The following is a 19,308-nucleotide window of genomic DNA, read 5'->3' as shown; positions in this document are numbered from 1 at the left end:
AGTGCTGTGTTAATTTAAAGGGTTGTTATATTGATTAACTAAATTATATACCTTAGGCTTAAAATACGCAATATCGACATTCTGCTACATTAACAGAGCGGCTCGATGGGCCCGACATTGTGCAAATACTGTTTAGGTACTGTTCATAATATATGACTAGGGGGAGTAATGATGATTTTTATGGGGAGGAATGTACAATATGAATGAACCCTTCTCCCCAACCCCCACCCCCTAAAATTTATGTACAAAGTAAGTGACACCCCCCTGCATGTCATGTACAAAAGATGACTCCTCTACCTCCCCAGAACAATGGGAGACCCCCTCTTAAGATCATCATCATCCCCCTAGCCATAATTGTGAATGGTTCCTTAACTCCTTGTTAGCTCTATGTGTAAGTTTTGAAGGTTCTGTATCTTCGTGAGGCCATGTGTACTCTGTAAAACACGTCAGTAGAATGTACACACATAAAACATACATTTAGATCCAAACGTGTTCGGGAATGCATTTATATGAAAGAAGAGAGCATGCTTAGAATTTAAAAGTACTTAAACATGTTTTAAGTCTTAAAATGTTACAACACATTTTAACAGGATTCATAATAGGGCTGCGCAATACAACCGGTTTACCGGTATTTACCGGTTCAGACATGAAAACGATACGTATTGCGATACGCTGATCGAAAACCGGTATTTTGACTTGCATTCGGGAAAACTTCGTAACACTCGGAAATCTTCGGATATTTCCTTGTTTCATTTGTGCCAAATATTATTCACATTTCTATTTTATTATGATTAAAGGTTGTTGTTAAAGCTTAATCAAGCATAGTGATTTTGCTGTGTTTTTGCTCTATAAATCAAGCATTACCTCGATTATAAGTAGTTCTTTGTTTAAAAATACTTCATGCAATATATTGCAATACATATCGCAATACATGCTTTCGCATCGCAATATATCGCAATATGAACATTCTCTGCAATACCCACCCCTAATTCATAATAATAATGGTCCTTGTGGGCTAATCTGTCTCTCAGATCTAGAGACTAAATCCATTAGACCAAACCAAGTCTAGAATGGTTTGGCAAGTGTAGATTGCCTCAGCTGCTGAAATTAAGCTCAGGACTCCATTTGGATTATAAAATATATTTTGTTTTATTTTGTAAAAATATCTTTTTAATTGTGATAACACGGATGATCCAGCTTGATTTGGTTGATAAAATGGCATCGTTCGGGGAAAACTCGATAGCGTCTATCACTGGAATATCGCTGACTGCCCATTAAACTACATACTTACACGTTGTATAATGAAGTATAAATATACCAGACAATCAGAGAGAACGTGTAGAGTCATGAGCTGTTCTGTCGGCGAGGACGAGGAGAGATTACGAGTGACGATAACACTGTGACGTTTCACGTTACTGGTTAAACTGAGGGTCACTCCTATCTGATAATAAGACTTGCACCCGCTGTGTAAACTGCAATCTTGGCTGCCATATTTGTTCCTACACTCAAGCTGTATATAACGAACAAATATAGGGCCATAGTGCTTCGTAATATCCAGAGTTCGTTACTTCAGGTATACATATGAAACCATCTCTGATGTTCCCTTTGGTGATGAGGAAGCCCAGCAATTAAAGCATTTTATTCCTTTTTGATTCTTCAAATGTTAGCAACGTGTGAAACATTTGATGACTTTCTGATAATCCTTGAGTATTGATATCGACATCGAAAACTACATTCGTACAGTTCTTCAGAATAGCGCTTTAGGGAATGGGCTCGGGTTCGTCATATAAGCGAAATATTCTTAAGTACGACGTTAATAATAATAATGATAATGCTAATTTTTGGCGCCTAGAATCCAACACGACGCTGCTCTCTGGCGTTACATTATTACCCTGACGGAATTGTACTTTCAAAGCTGCTACTATGCGCTTTGTGCGACCGTATAGTTCCGTACATCCGCAATGTTAAATCCCATTTCAACTCACCTCACTACCACCTTGTCAATGGTCCCGAACAGAACGTGCACATTTTGATAAGACGAGTTTTTTTTCAGCTGTTAATCTCAAGTCGGCAACAACGCCAAGTGTTCTTGGAAAGATAACAGTGAACTTTGTTCAATATGAGACATGACGAGACTTGGTGGGAGCGCAAGCCCTCACTTCCCCGTCCACAGTGTTGAGAGAGTGAAGGAAGACCGGTGGGTTCTAAATCACACCGTGTACACCCTGACCAACGAAGTACCAATATGTATATTGTGATGACGTGATCGGTGTGTGGGAGGGAGCACTAACTACAGCATGGTACATTCTGCATGGACGTAACTTGCCTCTGCGATAGCTCTTGACGCTCTTGGATTCAGTGTGTTCATGGATGAGTGTGGTACAGTTTCCTGAGCTGGATTTTACTGAAGACTGTAGACTTCTATATTACTGTGTGTGCTGTAAATTGGGCTGAGTTTATATTTATATTTACACGACTGGGTAAAAATGGCGATCTCGATGACTATCTTGGTGACATGTGTTATCCACCTCCTGCTGTTGTCTGATAGTGGATTGATAAAAGCAACACCAATATTAACGTCGACACCGACAACAACATTGTCAGCATCACATTCAAGCACAGGGACATCGCCGAAAACTAGTCCAAGTGCTACAAGTTTAAAGAGTTCAACCTCAACCTCAACCTCAACCTCAACAAAGTCAACAACAATCCAACCGCCAACAGCACATTCAAGCAAGGGTTCGTCGCATGGTAAGAGTTCTAATGGTTTAACCTCACCGTCGACAATTTCGTCAACAATCCAGCCGTCAAAATTGCTTTCAAATACAGGGACAACGCCAAAAGCTACACCAGGATTAGCGAGCAATACTACACCGAAAAGCACAAACCTAAAACATAATCTGTTAGAACCAGGATTCAAACGCATGAACATTGATTTCTGGCACGCCTGAGAGACACAGCACCCGAGTCGACTGCACCACCCGTGCATCCGAGTGTATGGACGTCATTGGCGGATCCAGATATTTTCAAAGGGGGTGGCGGGTGTGTGGGGGTCACCCCACCTTCCACCTCTGCCATTGCAAAACATTAACTTCAATGTGTTCTTTAGTCATTTTCAAAGGAAGGTGTGGGTGTTCGAACCCCGCACCCCCTCTGGATCCACCACTGTACGTATTGCATAATAATAATAAGTCAGTGAGTGAGTGAGGGAGGGAGTTTGATTTTACACCGCCTTTAGCAATATTCCAGCAGTCACGGTGGGGGACACCAGAAATGGGATTCACACGTTGTACCTAGTGGGAAATCGAATCCAGGTCTTCGGCGTGATGAGCGAACGCGTTAGCCACTTGACTACCCCACCACCCCCGCTCAAAATGAAAAGTGTTTGCGCTGGTGTTAAAACGAATTGGAAAGTTCCCGATGAAACGCCATTTTATTTCTGTGAAATTGATTAGATTGTGTAATGGAGTTCGATAATTAAACTGAAGTACAAAATAAACTACGCATGTGTGTACTTTCTTTTGTAAGTCAGTTTACTTAGTTGGATACAACAAGAGAAAAGGACTGACAACTCGCCTTAAATAATCAACCCTCCAGCCTCCCTGTTCGTGCCCTTATCATACGCCGTACCTATAGCACGTAATTCCAAATGTGTAACCAAATATAATCCGAAAAAGGGTGTGTTGCGAGCCCACTTCCCTCGCAACCTCCTGTCGCCTCCGTGGTGTTATGGTTACAGCGTCCGCCCGGAGAGCTGAAGGTCACGGGTTCGATCCCCAACCGCGTCACACCAAACGACGTGAAAATATGGTACTTGTTGGTCCCTGCCTGGCGCTCGGCATTAATGGGTACAACAAGGACTGGTCGACTCAGAGTCAGTATAATGGAGGCAACCACACATACACATGCATGCGCGTCGTCATATGAGCGAAATGTTCTTAAGTACGACGTTAATAATAATAATAATAATAATAATAATAATAATAATAATAATTTTTTTGCTCCTAGAATCCAACACGACGCTGCTCTCTGGCGTTACATTATTACCCTGACGGAATTGTACTTTCAAAGCTGCTACTAAGCGCTTTGCGCGACCGTATAGTTCCGTACATCCGCAATGTTAAACTCACCTCACTACCTCCTTGTCAATGGCCCCGAACAGAACGTGCACATTTTGATAAGACGAGTTTTTTTTCAGCTGTTAATCTCAAGTCGGCAACAACGCCAAGTGTTCTTGGAAAGATAACAGTGAACTTTGTTCAATATGAGACATGACGAGACTTGGTGGGAGCGCAAGCCCTCACTTCCCCGTCCACAGTGTTGAGAGAGTGAAGGAAGACAGGTGGGTTCTAAATCACACCGTGTACACCCTGACCAACGAAGTACCAATATGTATATATTGTGATGACGTGATCGGTGTGTGGGAGGGATCACTAACTACAGCATAGTACAGTCTGTATGGACGTAACTTGCCTCTGCGATAGCTCTTGACGCTCTTGGATTCAGTGTGTTCATGGATGAGTGTGGTACAGTTTCCTGAGCTGGATTTTACTGAAGAATGTAGACTTCTATATTACTGTCTGTGCTGTAAATTGGGCTGAGTTTATATTTATATTTACACAACTGGGTAAAAATGGCGATCTCGATGACTATCTTGGTGACATGTGTTATCCACCTCCTGCTGTTGTCTGATAGTGGATTGATAAAAGCAACAACAATATTAACGTCGACACCGACAACAACATTGTCAGCATCACATTCAAGCACAGGGACATCGCCGAAAACTAGTCCAAGTGCTACAAGTTTAAAGAGTTCAACCTCAACCTCAACCTCAACCTCAACAAAGTCAACAACAATCCAACCGCCAACAGCACATTCAAGCAAGGGTTCGTCGCATGGTAAGAGTTCTAATGGTTTAACCTCACCGTCGACAATTTCGTCAACAATCCAGCCGTCAAAATTGCTTTCAAATACAGGGACAACGCCAAAAGCTACACCAGGATTAGCGAGCAATACTACACCGAAAAGCCTGACAGCGTCTGGACCAAGCACGGTAAATAGTAACAGCACAACCTCCTCTACTGCAACATCTACGTCTAATACCAGCTCAGTTACACCTTCTTCAACAGTCAGCTCTAGCATATCCCCAACAACTTCTACCACAACGGCTACATCCTCAACCCGTCGACCCACGACGACAGCCGCGACAACTGCCATAGCCCTATCTGAGAAGAACAAGCAGCTTGGATATTCCATCGGGGCTATACTGGCTGTGTCTGTTGTTGTTATAGGACTGGTTGCCGGGCTCACTGTGGTGTTAAATACACGTAGGATGGCTAAAGCCAAAAATATGAAGTCTAACGGTATTGAAGAAGGTGGCTCAGGAGTAGTGAATCGGGGATATGTCAATGACGGTAACGAATTGGAAACCCTGAACTAAAAACACTTTCTATTGGAGATAACCGGTGTTGACGTTCCATGAAACTTTCTTCTGATTTTGAGACTCTTCATTTGACAAAATCAGTGGAACCTCGTATACCTGGGGAACACAGTGTACAGTAACAGTATAACGATTGACAAGTGTCTGCATTAGCGAACCATGGTATACATGGTATGGTCCCATACAGACGTTCACACAGTAATGCTCCTGCTGGCGGGGTCTCGGATTAAATGGCTTCAAAGTAACACAGTATCACTGTACTATCATCCGATTGATATATATATATCAAATATCTCAACGTTTGAGAAGCCGGGGGCTATACAATTCTGTTTATCTTCCGAAAATATTCGTACAATATTTACAGATTATAAATAGTATTAACCATAGAGTCTCCAGGGTAACAAGAACATCTAATCAGGTTCCATGAAGTAGGTGACATCATTTAGTTGTGCTGTCATGGTATCCGATTACATCATAATAGTTTACCTTTTGTGATGCAATGCCATTGTAACGATGTCTCCAAAGATCGTAGGGTCGTTTTAGTGCATTAACTACTGCAGGCAAAATTTATTATAGCTAAGATTGCTTTATGCAGACCGACCCTGTGTGAATAAGGAACATGACTCTAGTTGATGACTGGTGATTCCCGTGCCTCTCAGTCTCAGGCTATACTTCATAGATGTGAAACCCAAAAATATGACTTTTCTTTTTCCATTTGTTGTTTGATTGGTTTAACTGGTTTTATGCAATCAGTTTTAAGAACATTTTATTCTTACAAGCTAAGTTTACAATAGTGGTGTGTAAAGTAGAAAAGAAAATACTATTTAGGTAGAGGTTAGAGTTACCTGCCCCTGTCTCATGTACCGTTTGGAAACGAGGAACAAATAAAATATTTGTCAGCCATGAATTAGATTTACATGATAAACAAGGGGTGTATATCTTCTTGTACGTAGTGTGCATATCACCCTGTATGGATGACCGGTGGTGCCAAAAATGGTTTAGTTGATAATTGTTTCTTGGGCACAATATGATTGCTTTTGTTCTTTTTATATGCAAAAATCAAAATGTGTGAAAGGTCAGTTAATAAAAGTTCGATTACTAGTGATTGGGAAAACAGTACTATATCTATTATTGGTTATGGATACGTTACTCACGTTGTTATTGTAAAATATCTAAGTCTAATGTTGTCGCAAACTGATCTTTCAGGTTTGGCCTTTACTCATCATTTTTGTTCAAAATATATTAAACTTTTGCCAACCCGCCTCTTGCACTTTGACTCAACACTTATGTTTAGTTTTATTGGACCCTTTGACACCCATGTTCCAGAAATCTGTGAAAATACGTTTTCATAGAAGCCACGGCACTAATGAAGGCGAAACATGCTTTTTTAAATAGTGATGACATTTAAATATGAATTTATCCAGCAGAACTAGAACTATAACAGACCAGTGATAACTCATTATATTGTTGTTCTATTCTATTTATTGGGATACGATGACATCTGTCATATTGTGGCACATCACTGTTTGATACTGATCATACACACAAGGCCATGATGTAGCTAGAATCTAGCGGTCGAGATTCATTATTCCTTATGAATGAGTAAGAATGTATGTTTGTGCTTTATGCTCTACAGATGAGAATGTGTATGGTATTAGAAGGATATTCTCGTTAGAATGTACACATGTATATAAGAGCTCATAATATACTATAATACTGTATGTGTTGTTGCAGGTGTATAAATATTGTGAAAATTGCATAATTTGTTTCTTATTTGTGAATACTTTGTCGCCCGTATTTAAATAAAAATATTTGAATAACAATGGGTATTTGAATATCAGTGGGTATTTGAATAACAATGGTATTTGAATAACAATGGGTATTTGAATAACAATGGGTATTTGAATATCAGTGGGTATTTGAATAACAATGGTATTTGAATAACAATGGGTATTTGAATATCAGTGGGTATTTGAATAACAATGGGTATTTGAATATCAGTGGGTATTTGAATAACAATGGGTATTTGAATAACAATGGGTATTTGAATAACAACAGTGGATGTCTTTGTAGGTTAATGTGGACTCCCTTTGACAGGTAAGGTCCAGTGTTTTGTAGTATTTTGTACTGAAATAAGCTCATGGTGTTCTAATCATAACCATCCCATTTTGCATGTGGGATATCAGCATTATTTACAGTCTCTTGAAGGAAGCCAATAAAATGTACAAACTTGAAAACAATTTATGCTCAGTTCCCCAAGGATGACAGCATAATAGGACAATGTTTTATCGTGAAATGTACAACGCGTCATTCGTCATTGCTATTTGTGATTTATCAATGCTCATATGGCTGTTTTTGGTGATCTCATATAAACTTTGTATCGCTTTCCAGGCAAGGTGTGGCCAGACATTATTTACACATGTTGTGTCAGAGCATTAGTGTCTACTCAGAGTGAGTGATATTGCCATTTGTCTTAGTAACGATTGAGCACGATTTCTGGCCTGCCTCGTATATAACCGTGATAAGAGTCTCCAGTCCCTCAGAAACGAATACGCCTCACATTTTCTTGGTCTCGGTATAAGTTATGATAAATGAAAGGCTTTGTTAAATGTTTTTCGAGATGCTGTTTCTCGAAAAGATTATTATATCAGTTACAGAAATATATAATAATATTTTGTATTATATTTTAAACTTATTTTAAATGTGATGTATCCTGTTAGTCACCTACAGATCACCAGTACGTTCGTCTCTTATTTAAAATCTTTTTCGCTTTTTAAAGTTTTTGTAATTTTCTAAATGCTGCAGTTATAATTGTTAGGCCAAATGCTCTCATTGATATGGCATTTTAACTTTCATTTAGTACATAATGTTTCTACTATCAGTGTAAAAACACTTGACTTTGGGAGAACTATTAATTAAAATCTATGAATGGCATTTAGAGTGAGTGAGTGAGTCTAGTTTTACTCCGCTCACAGCAATATTTCAGCTATATGGCGGAATAGCGTTTAGAGTGAGTGAGTGAGTTTAGTTTTACTCCGCTCACAACAATATTCCAGCTATATGGCGGAATAGCATTTAGAAGTGATGCACTTATATGGCATAAACATTTATGGATGTGAACTTCTTCATTGTAAGGAACAGGGCGTTTTGGAGTACATTATTCTCTCTATGGGCAGGGGTGGTGAGGTAGCCTAGTGGTTAAAGCGTTGGCTCTTCACGCCGAGGACCAGGGTTCGATTACCACTTGGATAAAATGTGTGAAGCCCATTTCTGGTGTCCCCCGCCGTGATATTGCTGGAATATTGCTAAAAGCGGTGTAAAAACATACTCACTCACTCACTCACATATTGTCTGAAGATCTTGGTTCCGGTTTGTCTCCACTCATGCTTGAGAACAATGAACTCCTTGCTAACACTGTTAGCACTGAATCAATGCTGTATATTATGTTGGCTGATGAGTATGGTTTTACGCCGTTTTTAGCAATATTCCTGCAATGTCGAGGCGGGGGACACAGAAATGGGCTTCACAAGTTGTACCCATGTGGGGAATCGAACCCGGGCCTTCGGCGTGACGAGTGAACGCTTTAACCACTAGGCTACCCCACCGCCCCATATTATGTTGGATATAACAGTAGTGATATTCCTGTTGTTTCATGGAGGCCATTCCCAGTGAAGATTCAGGTTAGAATTGGCCTTTAGCAACCCATTCTTGCAATAACAAGTGACTACCTTAACTCTTATACCGTAACATAGACTTACTTTTCTGAGTACATTATTCTGTCTGTGAGGAACATGATGTTTAGCAGCATATAGTCTACTCTCTTTGAGGAACATGACGTTTCAGAGTATATACTACTTTTCGGAATATATTCTTATCCATCGTCAGGTGATACAGAATTCTGAAGTTGACATCCTTCAATATTTGCCCCTTTAACCTGTGAGGTGGCCGACATTACAATGTAGCCGCTAGCTTTACAAGATAGCATTGTCATACAGAACGTTCTAGAATGTTACATGATAATCTGCTTGTTCTCAGTGAGGGGCAGTGTCACCTCGCACATTTCGTGAATGGTATCAGTTCAACACTTGCATGTTGCGGCAACACCAAATGACATAACACTAACAATAGACCAGACCAAGTTTCTTTCTTGTTTTACGGATTTTTGTCCTCAGTAAACCTATAGGCAGGAGAGAATTTTTTTTTTAATCACCAGTCAAAGTAAAAACCCACAAGAGTTTCCATGTTAACTCTTTGGGTTTGTTTATATCAACTAAAAATAATTTGAGTGAGTTTAGGTTTCACACTGATTTCAATAGTATTTCACTAATATCACATTAACATTTGGATTTTATCTTTTGATCCGGGATAATTAATTAAAACAAGAAATAAAATTGGCCTGCCCTTATTTTATAATGTAAAAACTTAATTTATTGACGTAAACATTATAATTATAGATGTAAACATTACATTGAGATGAGAATGTGTTCTGCAACACTATAAAACGTAAACACTATCTGTATGTATAGATAGAAACACTAAATTTATATATGTAATCATTAAATTCATATACGCAAACACGAAACTGAGATAATGTGTTTGAAATACGAAATTTGTTTACAGGTTTGCAGGAAGCGTCATTTTATCGCTTCAAAAACCAATTTCACTTGGAAATGCCCCTATCCTTTCTCTTCCACTGCCAGGTTTAGTAAAAGTCGGGTTCTGTTATTGGGGTGGTGTGATATTGTAGCGTATTCCCAGATTTATCTAAGTTGAGTGTTCAAATTCATCTCCGAGGTGAAACATGTAGCCTCGAAGTACGAAATGGAGAGCGCAGATATCTCCTCCAGAGACATTTACCCCGGATATAGTGAATGAGTATGGTTTTACGCCGCCTTTAGCAATATTCCAGCAATATCAAGGCGAGGAAAATGGCTTCACATTGTACTCATGAAATGGGCTTAACACATTGTACCCATGAAATGGGCTTAACACATTGTACCCATGAAATGGGCTTAACACATTGTACCCATGAATGATCTTCACACATTGTGCCCAGGGGGAATCGAACCCGGGTCTTCAGCGTAACGAGCTGACGCTTTAACCATTAGGCTACCCCAACGCCCCTACCCCGCATATCACGATGTGGAGTGCACAGATATTTCCCCGATATGACGAAGTGGAATTATCTCATCCCGATAGTACGAAGTCAAGTGCACTTCCACCAGTTAAAACTACGTCGAGTGCTCAAATATATCTCAGATGACGACAGCTGAAATGGGGGCTGTCGTGGATTGCCCGCTGTATTTGTATTTCAATGGGTAGTAGGAAGTGACAAATGCAATACTAAGTTTCTAGGAAGTCTGGCACAGAACTAGCTACACAATGGTTTATTTGTAACATATAATGTGCGTATCACGTTTGTATCACATGCTCCACTTATCTAGGCTGACACACTTGTTACACACGTGTACGTCAGTTCCATAGTATTACTCAATAGATAAATAGTCCAAATGTCAAGCCCTTGCCCTGTACAAGAAAGTACCTTGGTGACTCACTAAATTATTTTTTTTATATTGTCAAATGTTGAAAAATATAATCAACACACTATTAAGATCGTATTGCTCAAAGCACACAAAATCACTGGACCCAGAACCGGCATGTATGGACTGGTTTGTTCGTGTTGGTGAGGTAGTGAGTGGGTAGTGTTTTTTGCGCCGCTTTCAGCCATACACACGACGGGGGGTACAGAGAAATGGGCGTCACGCCTGATACCAATCTGGGCACTCGCACCCGTGTGTCGAGCATGAAGAGGGTGACCACCATACCACCTCAGTAGGTCCTTTTATAAGTGTATGTTATATACTGATGGTAAAAAAATGTTATGGTTATAAAGACGTGCATGGACTTAGCATGAGCTGTAACATGTACTTCCAGATTAAACCGACCTTGTGAGTGAGTGAGTGAGTGAGTATGGTTTTGCGCAGCTTTTAGCAATATTCCAACAATATCATGTCAAGGAACACAAAGAAATGGGCTTTATACATGGAACCTATATGGGGAAACGAACCCGAGTCTTCGGCATGACGAGCGAAGATTTAACCACTAGGCTACCCTACCAACACCGTCGTCACAGGGAAACATTAACATGACGCAGATTAAGAGTATGTGAGGGGCTAGTGATTAAGGCGTTCGCTCGTCACGCTGAAGACCCGGGTTCGATTCCACACATGGGCACATTGCTAAAAGCGGCGTAAAACCCAACTAACTCACTCACCTAAAGTACATGAAGTGTCGTGTTTACTGTACATGTGCAAGTTCCCTTTATGTTCTAATATAGACTTGAGATATAAAACTTGTTCCTATTCCGTATAGTCTAATGTGGTCATGCAGTAGCAGATACTCGATCTAAAAGTAGCGGGGTAAGTGCATTCCTCTGTCATGTTATAGGTAGGTTGATAGACATCATGGCGAGGCCTAGTGAGATTAGGTAACCTATGTGTCCATTCACAGTGTTAACTGACAGATCCAGCACATCCTGTCTTTCATGCTGAGCCCACGTAGTACGGTACGCAAAAAATAAACTAGAACAAATACAGATAGTCTCACAGACCATATTATTCAGTCCAATCTGCAATTCAAAAGCAACAAATGGAGCAAGTTTAGATTTCCTTCGGGATTTGATGATAAATATAATAATTCATATGTGCGTGTGTGTTGGTGAGTGTGTGTGTGTGCGTGTGTGTTGGTGTGTGTGTTGCTAGTATTTGTATTTATTGTCCCTTGTGACACAGTCATCATTTTCGTAATCTGACACGCTTGCAAATTCATCTTAAAAGGTATTCAATTAGAACAATTATGAATGTTCCAGAAGTTTTGAATCATTCAAACATGCATTTGATACACTTTTGCTAAATGAACCATGACAAATTCCAGGAACCGTTCCTTACATGACAATGACTATCACACAGCAAAGCACGTACCGTAAAACGTCAAATAAATGCAATAGAAGGCGGACGTAATGTTGCCCGTTAGTCCAGTCGGTCTACAGGAGGTATCAAACATGATAAGCACTAAATATGTCAATAGGTAAAGGACGTCTTGAAATGAAGACTTCAGTTCCAGGTTCGAACACGGAGTACCGTTAATGCATCCTTTCCAAGCACCCGTATATCAATAGAATGGATGCATTCTCTTATTCTACGTTGTCCAGGCACCGTATGCATCGCCCCAGCATCATGTACTCCAAGAGGTTTCGGCATTTCCAAAGAGACGATCTAGAGACTGGTGCAATTTAAATACATGTACTGATAACATACTTTAAACTTCCCTGACAAGCCTTTGTTTCTGAATATTTTACAGCTACAATAGTTCTTTTTAAAGTTGCTGGATATATTTTGGAAGAGGCGGCCTGCTAATATGTATTCCAATACCAGTTTGAATCCATAGCTTTGAACTGACTATCGAATATCGATCGATCATGGATAAATATCGGAGAAGTAAATTTGAACAGAAATTGAAAAAAAAAGTCCAAAAGAATTCAAGATGTTTCACATTACCAAAACAGCGTCGTGAGCACACTTCAGAAGCTGTTTTGACAAAAAGATATATTATCTGTGTATTATTTGTGTAAATTAAAACTTTATTTCATCCCAATAGTTTTAGTACGATTTTATCGATGACACATTTTTCATCTCGATAATCGTTGATAATTCTTTTCATCGACGATATTTATTGACTTTTAGCCGGCCCTGGCATGGACTATACAGTTATTCGGGTACGTGTGGCATTGGCTATATGGAGAAGTAGCCAAGGTATAGACTTACACACTGTCATTGTCCACGAACACGCAACTTGGCTTCTTTACCGGTTGAACGTTGACTAATCATTAGGTAGGTCGACATGCCCGATTGGACTCACAGCCAAGAGTCGGCAAGACAACATTGCAAACAACGGAATCACACCGAGGAACATGTTTTAGTCGCCAACTGGCGGTAACTCAACAACGACACCGGGGTTGAAATTTGAAGTTTTCAAAGGAATTCTTTAAGAGAAATATTCAATATGGCGCCAGGTGTGTATATATTGACGATTTGGTGTGTGTTTATGTGGACGGGAGGGCTACAGTCTATGACTACCACCCCATCGTCCAGTACTGAAGCAACGACCACGAACATAGCTGGTGGCCAAACGTCCAGCGCTACTCCTTCTTCCGGAAGTGTAACAACGACCACGGAAATGACATCCACTCATTCCGGAATTGTAACAACAACCACGGATATGACATCCACTCCTTCCGGAATTGTAACAACGACCACGGATAAAACATCCACGCCTTCCGGAATTGTAACAACAACCACGGAAATGACATCCACTCATTCCGGAATTGTACCAACAACCACGGATATGACATCCACTCCTTCCGGAATTGTAACAACAACCACGGATATGGCATCCAATCCTTCCGGAATTGTAACAACAACCACGGATATGGCATCCAATCCTTCCGGAATTGTAACAACAACCACGGATATGGCATCCAACTTCCTTCCGGAATTGTAACAACAACCACGGATATGACATCCACTCCTTCTTCCGGAATTGTAACAACGCCCACGGATATGACATCCACTCCTTCTTCCGGAATTGTAACAACAACCACGGATATGGCATCCACTCCTTCTTCCGGAATTGTAACAACAACCACGGATATGGCATCCAATCCTTCCGGAATTGTAACAACGCCCACGGATATGACATCCAATCCTTCCGGAATTGTAACAACAACCACGGATATGGCATCCAATCCTTCCGGAATTGTAACAACAACCACGGATATGGCATCCAATCCTTCCGGAATTGTAACAACAACCACGGATATGGCATCCAATCCTTCCGGAATTGTAACAACAACCACGGATATGGCATCCAATCCTTCCGGAATTGTAACAACAACCACGGATATGGCATCCAATCCTTCCGGAATTGTAACAACAACCACGGATATGACATCCGCTCCTTCCGGAATTGTAACAACAACCACGGATATGGCATCCAATCCTTCCGGAATTGTAACAACAACCACGGATATGGCATCCAATCCTTCCGGAATTGTAACAACAACCACGGATATGACATCCACTCCTTCCGGAATTGTAACAACAACCACGGATATGACATCCACTCCTTCCGGAATTGTAACAACAACCACGGATATGGCATCCACTCCTTCTTCCGGAATTGTAACAACAACCACGGATATGACATCCACTCCTTCCGGAATTGTAACAACAACCACGGATATGGCATCCAATCCTTCCGGAATTGTAACAACAACCACGGATATGGCATCCAATCCTTCCGGAATTGTAACAACAACCACGGATATGGCATCCAATCCTTCCGGAATTGTAACAACAACCACGGATATGACATCCGCTCCTTCCGGAATTGTAACAACAACTACGGATATGACATCCACTCCTTCCGGAATTGTAACAACACCCACGGATATGACATCCACTCATTCCGGAATTGTAACAACAACCACGGATATGACATCCACTCCTTCTTCCGGAATTGTAACAACACCCACGGATATGGCATCTGCTCCTTCTTCCGAAAATGTAACAACACCCACGGATATGGCATCTCTTGACCCGAGCATGACTTCCCCTGTAGACATGAACGGCAGCGGAAGTACCAATCCTCTGACTTCATCGATCACAAACTCAGAAATGGCGAGTTTCACCGCTTTGAACCACACGATGGAAGTTTCAACCGTTACCCTAACTGCAACATCTAGCATGGGAAACGCTTCTACAAACGATACTACGCCAGCGACTCCGACATCTACGACAAGGCCCTCTGTGAGTTTTACAGAAAAGCAGCAACGCCTCGCCATCTCGGTATCAGTCTTTGCTGGCGGAGCTATCATCCTCATAGCAATCATAGCAGGTATACATTATTGTCTTTATAACAAACGTTTGAACTCTTCCCTAAGACATACAAAGGTCACCAGGGAAGAGGCAGTGTTGTCACAGGACAAACCAGCTGGAGCGAATTCGATGACGTTCCTACAACCTCCATGTCTTACAACAAGCCGCTGGAATATTAATAGTAGCGCTGATACTTTGTGTCGTCATTACGTTCAGCTTCGTCTTTTGGACTCGAATTTCTACTCGATATTGGCCATACAACGTTGGGAAACCTAAAGGTAATCATCGAGCGGTCATCTAAGCGCTGTTTAATTTCAAATGAGGCATACATAATTGTACTATTCTTAACGTCAAGGCGTTTTCTAAATGGAAATATTTCTTTCCCGTTTTTCTGTAATGCAGTGGTAGATATAATGCTCCTGTTGTGTGCAAAAATGGAATCCTATTGTAACTTATTAAAGTCAATGGTTACTGCGGGTCTTCCAGCCTCTTAACATCGCTTGATGGCGTAAATGGGACCATAGCAACTCAATGTATACTGACCGAACGAAATAAGGGAACAGTTATAAAGGGAAGCTTATATTGGCGTTGTATTTGCCCTGTAGATCACGAGTCTAACATATATGGCTATGTAATAGCAGGAACTTGTCCTTCGTCAGGGTCTGCTTCTGCGACAAGACACTTACAAACATCCTTTAAAAATACAGTCCCACCCAGTTCCCCCGATAAACAAGGGGATTTGTGCATGAGATCACGTGTAACCTTGGAGAACACGGAGCCTCTATTGCCAAATGTGACATAAACCTGCCCTCACGGAACACCTCAGCCCCTCCACCTTCAGAGGCTCCAGTTTTCTGTCAAAAAATATCTCGTGTAAAGTTTAAGAAGAAAGTGATTACCATTACTAATAGTTGTATTTACTGTACATATTTTCGTTGATGTATTTAAGAAACATGGCTTCGTTTTACGTGAGTTCATAGGCCTATGAACGTTCATAGTACAGACCAACCGTATGAACCCAAGTGACTTGCTGCCATCCTTCTCTTCATGTACATATTTATTCCGATCCATCAACGTCACCATCGATGTGTGCTCTTTTACCTAGACGTCCCAATGAAATCAAAGAGTTACGATTGAATTAATAACCTCAAGACGGCTTATAGATTTACACCGTTCATGATTATGGTATGCGTGATTTTGTATGGTTGAACATAGCGGAGACTCTACAGTAACGACATGATCGCTCGCACTTCACACACGACCATGCGATCTCTGAAGTGCCAGATCGTCATTTGAACAAGACCAGGAATTCACGATCAACTTGTGGACTATGGCGGCCGAGAAAGGACATCGCATTAACATATCACCATGTTCAATTTAACAATTTAACACAAATGTTAAATCGTGGATTTTTCAGCTTTTAAACCCATATGTAGAACAGTTTTCGCTTAACTTCAAATTCTTTTATGCTCTATATTTTGTATGTTCCATAATACGTCTTTGTTATAAAAGCGATTTTGTATTCGTTTTGTATTCTGTAACAGTTTTGATTATCTGATGTAAAAATAATTCCCTTACAGTCCATAAAGATTTATTTATCTTTTCCTACCTCTTCATAGCCATTACCCGTGAAGATCAGGGTTAGAATTGATCTTCAGTAACCCAGGCATGTCGTAAGAGGCGACTAACACGATCTGGTGGTCAGGCTCGCTTGCTTGGTTGACACGGGTCATCGTATCCCAATTGCGTAGATTGATGCTAATGCTGTTGATCACTGGGTTGTCTGGTCCAGATTCGATTATTTACAGACCCTCGCCATAGAGCTGGAATATTGCTGAGTGCAGCGTCAAACTAAACTCACTCACTCACACTTCATAGCCATGCGTAGCAAAGTGTTCGCCAAGGAATGGCCCGAGTCATGGTTACAAGGCAGAATTTACGTAGTGCATATTGCTGTACATCGATCTGTCTGTGAATAGGCGAGTAACTTATAAACCTGCCAAAAAAACTGAGTTTGTAGGTGATCGGGTACTTGTACTACTCTATACGTAACATAGTTGAGAATGTTTTTTGTTTTTTCAACCAAACAAAATACAGGACTCAGCTCAAAAGGAACTTGAACGTCACACTATGCACCACCGTTCCTAATGGTTGTATCCGCGTTTACTGGGTATCAAGGCCGGGTTTAGTTTGGGGTACAGACCCTGAAACAAACATACCCAACACACCCAATGTAAGTCTACAATATGTGGCAAGTCTAGATTACCAGTTTTAAATGAAGAAAGCTTTCTGGGCTCCTTTTTATTATATTTTATGAGTATAATTTAGGAACTGTTTTTCTGTTGTAAATGTTCATTTCAGAGACTAGATGTTAGTCTAAGCCCGGTTGCTCTATATCTGGAATAGTGATTAGGCCATATATAAAAATATTCTTGTTTCTCATTACCGCCCGACCCAAAAATTCGACCCGACCCTAAGATCTTTTATATATTTTAACAGTAGAGAAAATGCAACTTTGACTTTCAAAATGTGCATGAATTTTTTACACTTCTAAGTTTTAATTTTCTATCGGAAAAAAGCTGTAAATGTTCACAGAAATCAAGGGATTTGGGACATAAAATAAAATAAAATAAAATGTAAAAACAAAATCCGCCCGCCCGATCCATATTTTGTTTGAAGAAAGTGATGAGAAACAAGAATATTGTTTATGTGGCCTTAACCGGGTAGCTGCCACTTCGGTATGATTAACGTCCAAGAGGTGTACAGGTCATTGTTGGGGTGGTATATTTCAACAGTTACCCGGAAGTGGCCCATGGTGACCCACGTTGTACGAGCGTTGAAATATGATAGTGATTGGCTGACAGACTTATCGCGTGGTGTAATGTTAGTTCGGATATATAGCTGTAAGATAAGGAAACCTTTATAATAGTAGAAACTTAATACATTCGCACGAAGAAAAGAGCACGGGTTCTATAAACGTTACTTATGCTCATTAATTATAACCGATCACAGTAATGTTTCCGGTACACCTCTCAAGGTGGGCAACGATTCAAATCTTTAGGCGACACTTGTTCTAATTTTTCGCGTTACAGGTGCCAAAGCCTCAAATCTGACAAGGGTTTGGCGTGAAAAATATACAGATACACATGCAAGAATGAAACAAAGAAGTGATTGTTACCTTTTTCAAAATACCCATTGATCCCATTCATTGTATATTCCGGCAACCACTGGCCATTGTGAACACAGGGGCATGTAACGCTAAAAACTGCCATCAAGGTATGTACTGTCACTAACGGGGTCTTAGCACTATATAAAAGGAAAGGGATGTAACGAGGTCAACGCACCAAGTTCGTTGCAGGGCGAATTCAACAATGCTCACTGTATTTATCCCATTAAAGTATGCACACATTTCAAGCCAATAGATTTACCTACAGAATGAGACATACAGCACAAAAATCGAAGCAGTACTTTGGAAGCTAGGGTCTTCGGAAGCTCGAAAGATCGTGATTTCTCGATTCCGAGCCAAAATCCCTGCTCAGAATTTGTAGCGGTAACTCACCCATTTTCTTGTTTATTTCACAGTATATACAAACGACATTCACCACAACATGTTGAACTGATGGCACCTGTCAGCACACTAATCACCATTCTTTCGGAGACACTTACATCTCACTGTCATAATGAGTTTACGTACATTTATTCATCGCAAACAGAATTGTGTCGTGCCCGTTCGCCATTGACGACCTTGGCCTTAACCTAATGCAGACGCAAACGAACACGCACAGAGTGTAGAACGCACAAACACACACCCACGCACGCACGCACGCACACACATTCCATGAAACGCACACCCACATAGTGCACACGCCAACACTGTAAATTGCACACGCACATGTTGATATTGTGTCAGTTCACTGATTGGAATACTGGTAT

At 40.7% G+C, this 19,308-nt stretch overlaps 1 protein-coding gene across 1 annotated transcript; it reads left to right on the top strand.

The window, feature by feature from the left end:
* The first annotated feature begins 4,259 nt into the window (after window positions 1-4,259).
* On the top strand, window positions 4,260-16,147 carry LOC124287464 (cell wall protein DAN4-like). The gene is made up of 2 exons (XM_046724045.1): window positions 4,260-5,438; window positions 14,474-16,147. The coding sequence occupies exons 1-2, from the start codon at window positions 4,634-4,636 to the stop codon at window positions 15,649-15,651; spliced, it is 1,983 nt and encodes a 660-aa protein (XP_046580001.1). The 5' UTR covers window positions 4,260-4,633; the 3' UTR covers window positions 15,652-16,147.
* Window positions 16,148-19,308: the final 3,161 nt, after the last annotated feature.

The sequence above is a fragment of the Haliotis rubra genome, unplaced genomic scaffold (genome assembly GCF_003918875.1).
Source record: "Haliotis rubra isolate DU_JTF1 unplaced genomic scaffold, ASM391887v1 Scf1, whole genome shotgun sequence".
NCBI lineage: Eukaryota > Metazoa > Mollusca > Gastropoda > Lepetellida > Haliotidae > Haliotis > Haliotis rubra.
Note: the sequence above shows the minus strand (reverse complement) of the source record. Positions and strands in the feature narration are given on the sequence as shown.

Coding starts and splice junctions, on each gene's coding strand:
- LOC124287464 (XM_046724045.1), top strand. CDS start 4,634: ATGGCGATCTCGATGACTATCTTGGTGACATGTGTTATCCACCTCCTG. Junction 5,439..14,473: donor CGAATTGGAAACCCTGAACT/AAAAACACTTTC, acceptor GAATTGTAACAA/CAACCACGGATATGGCATCC.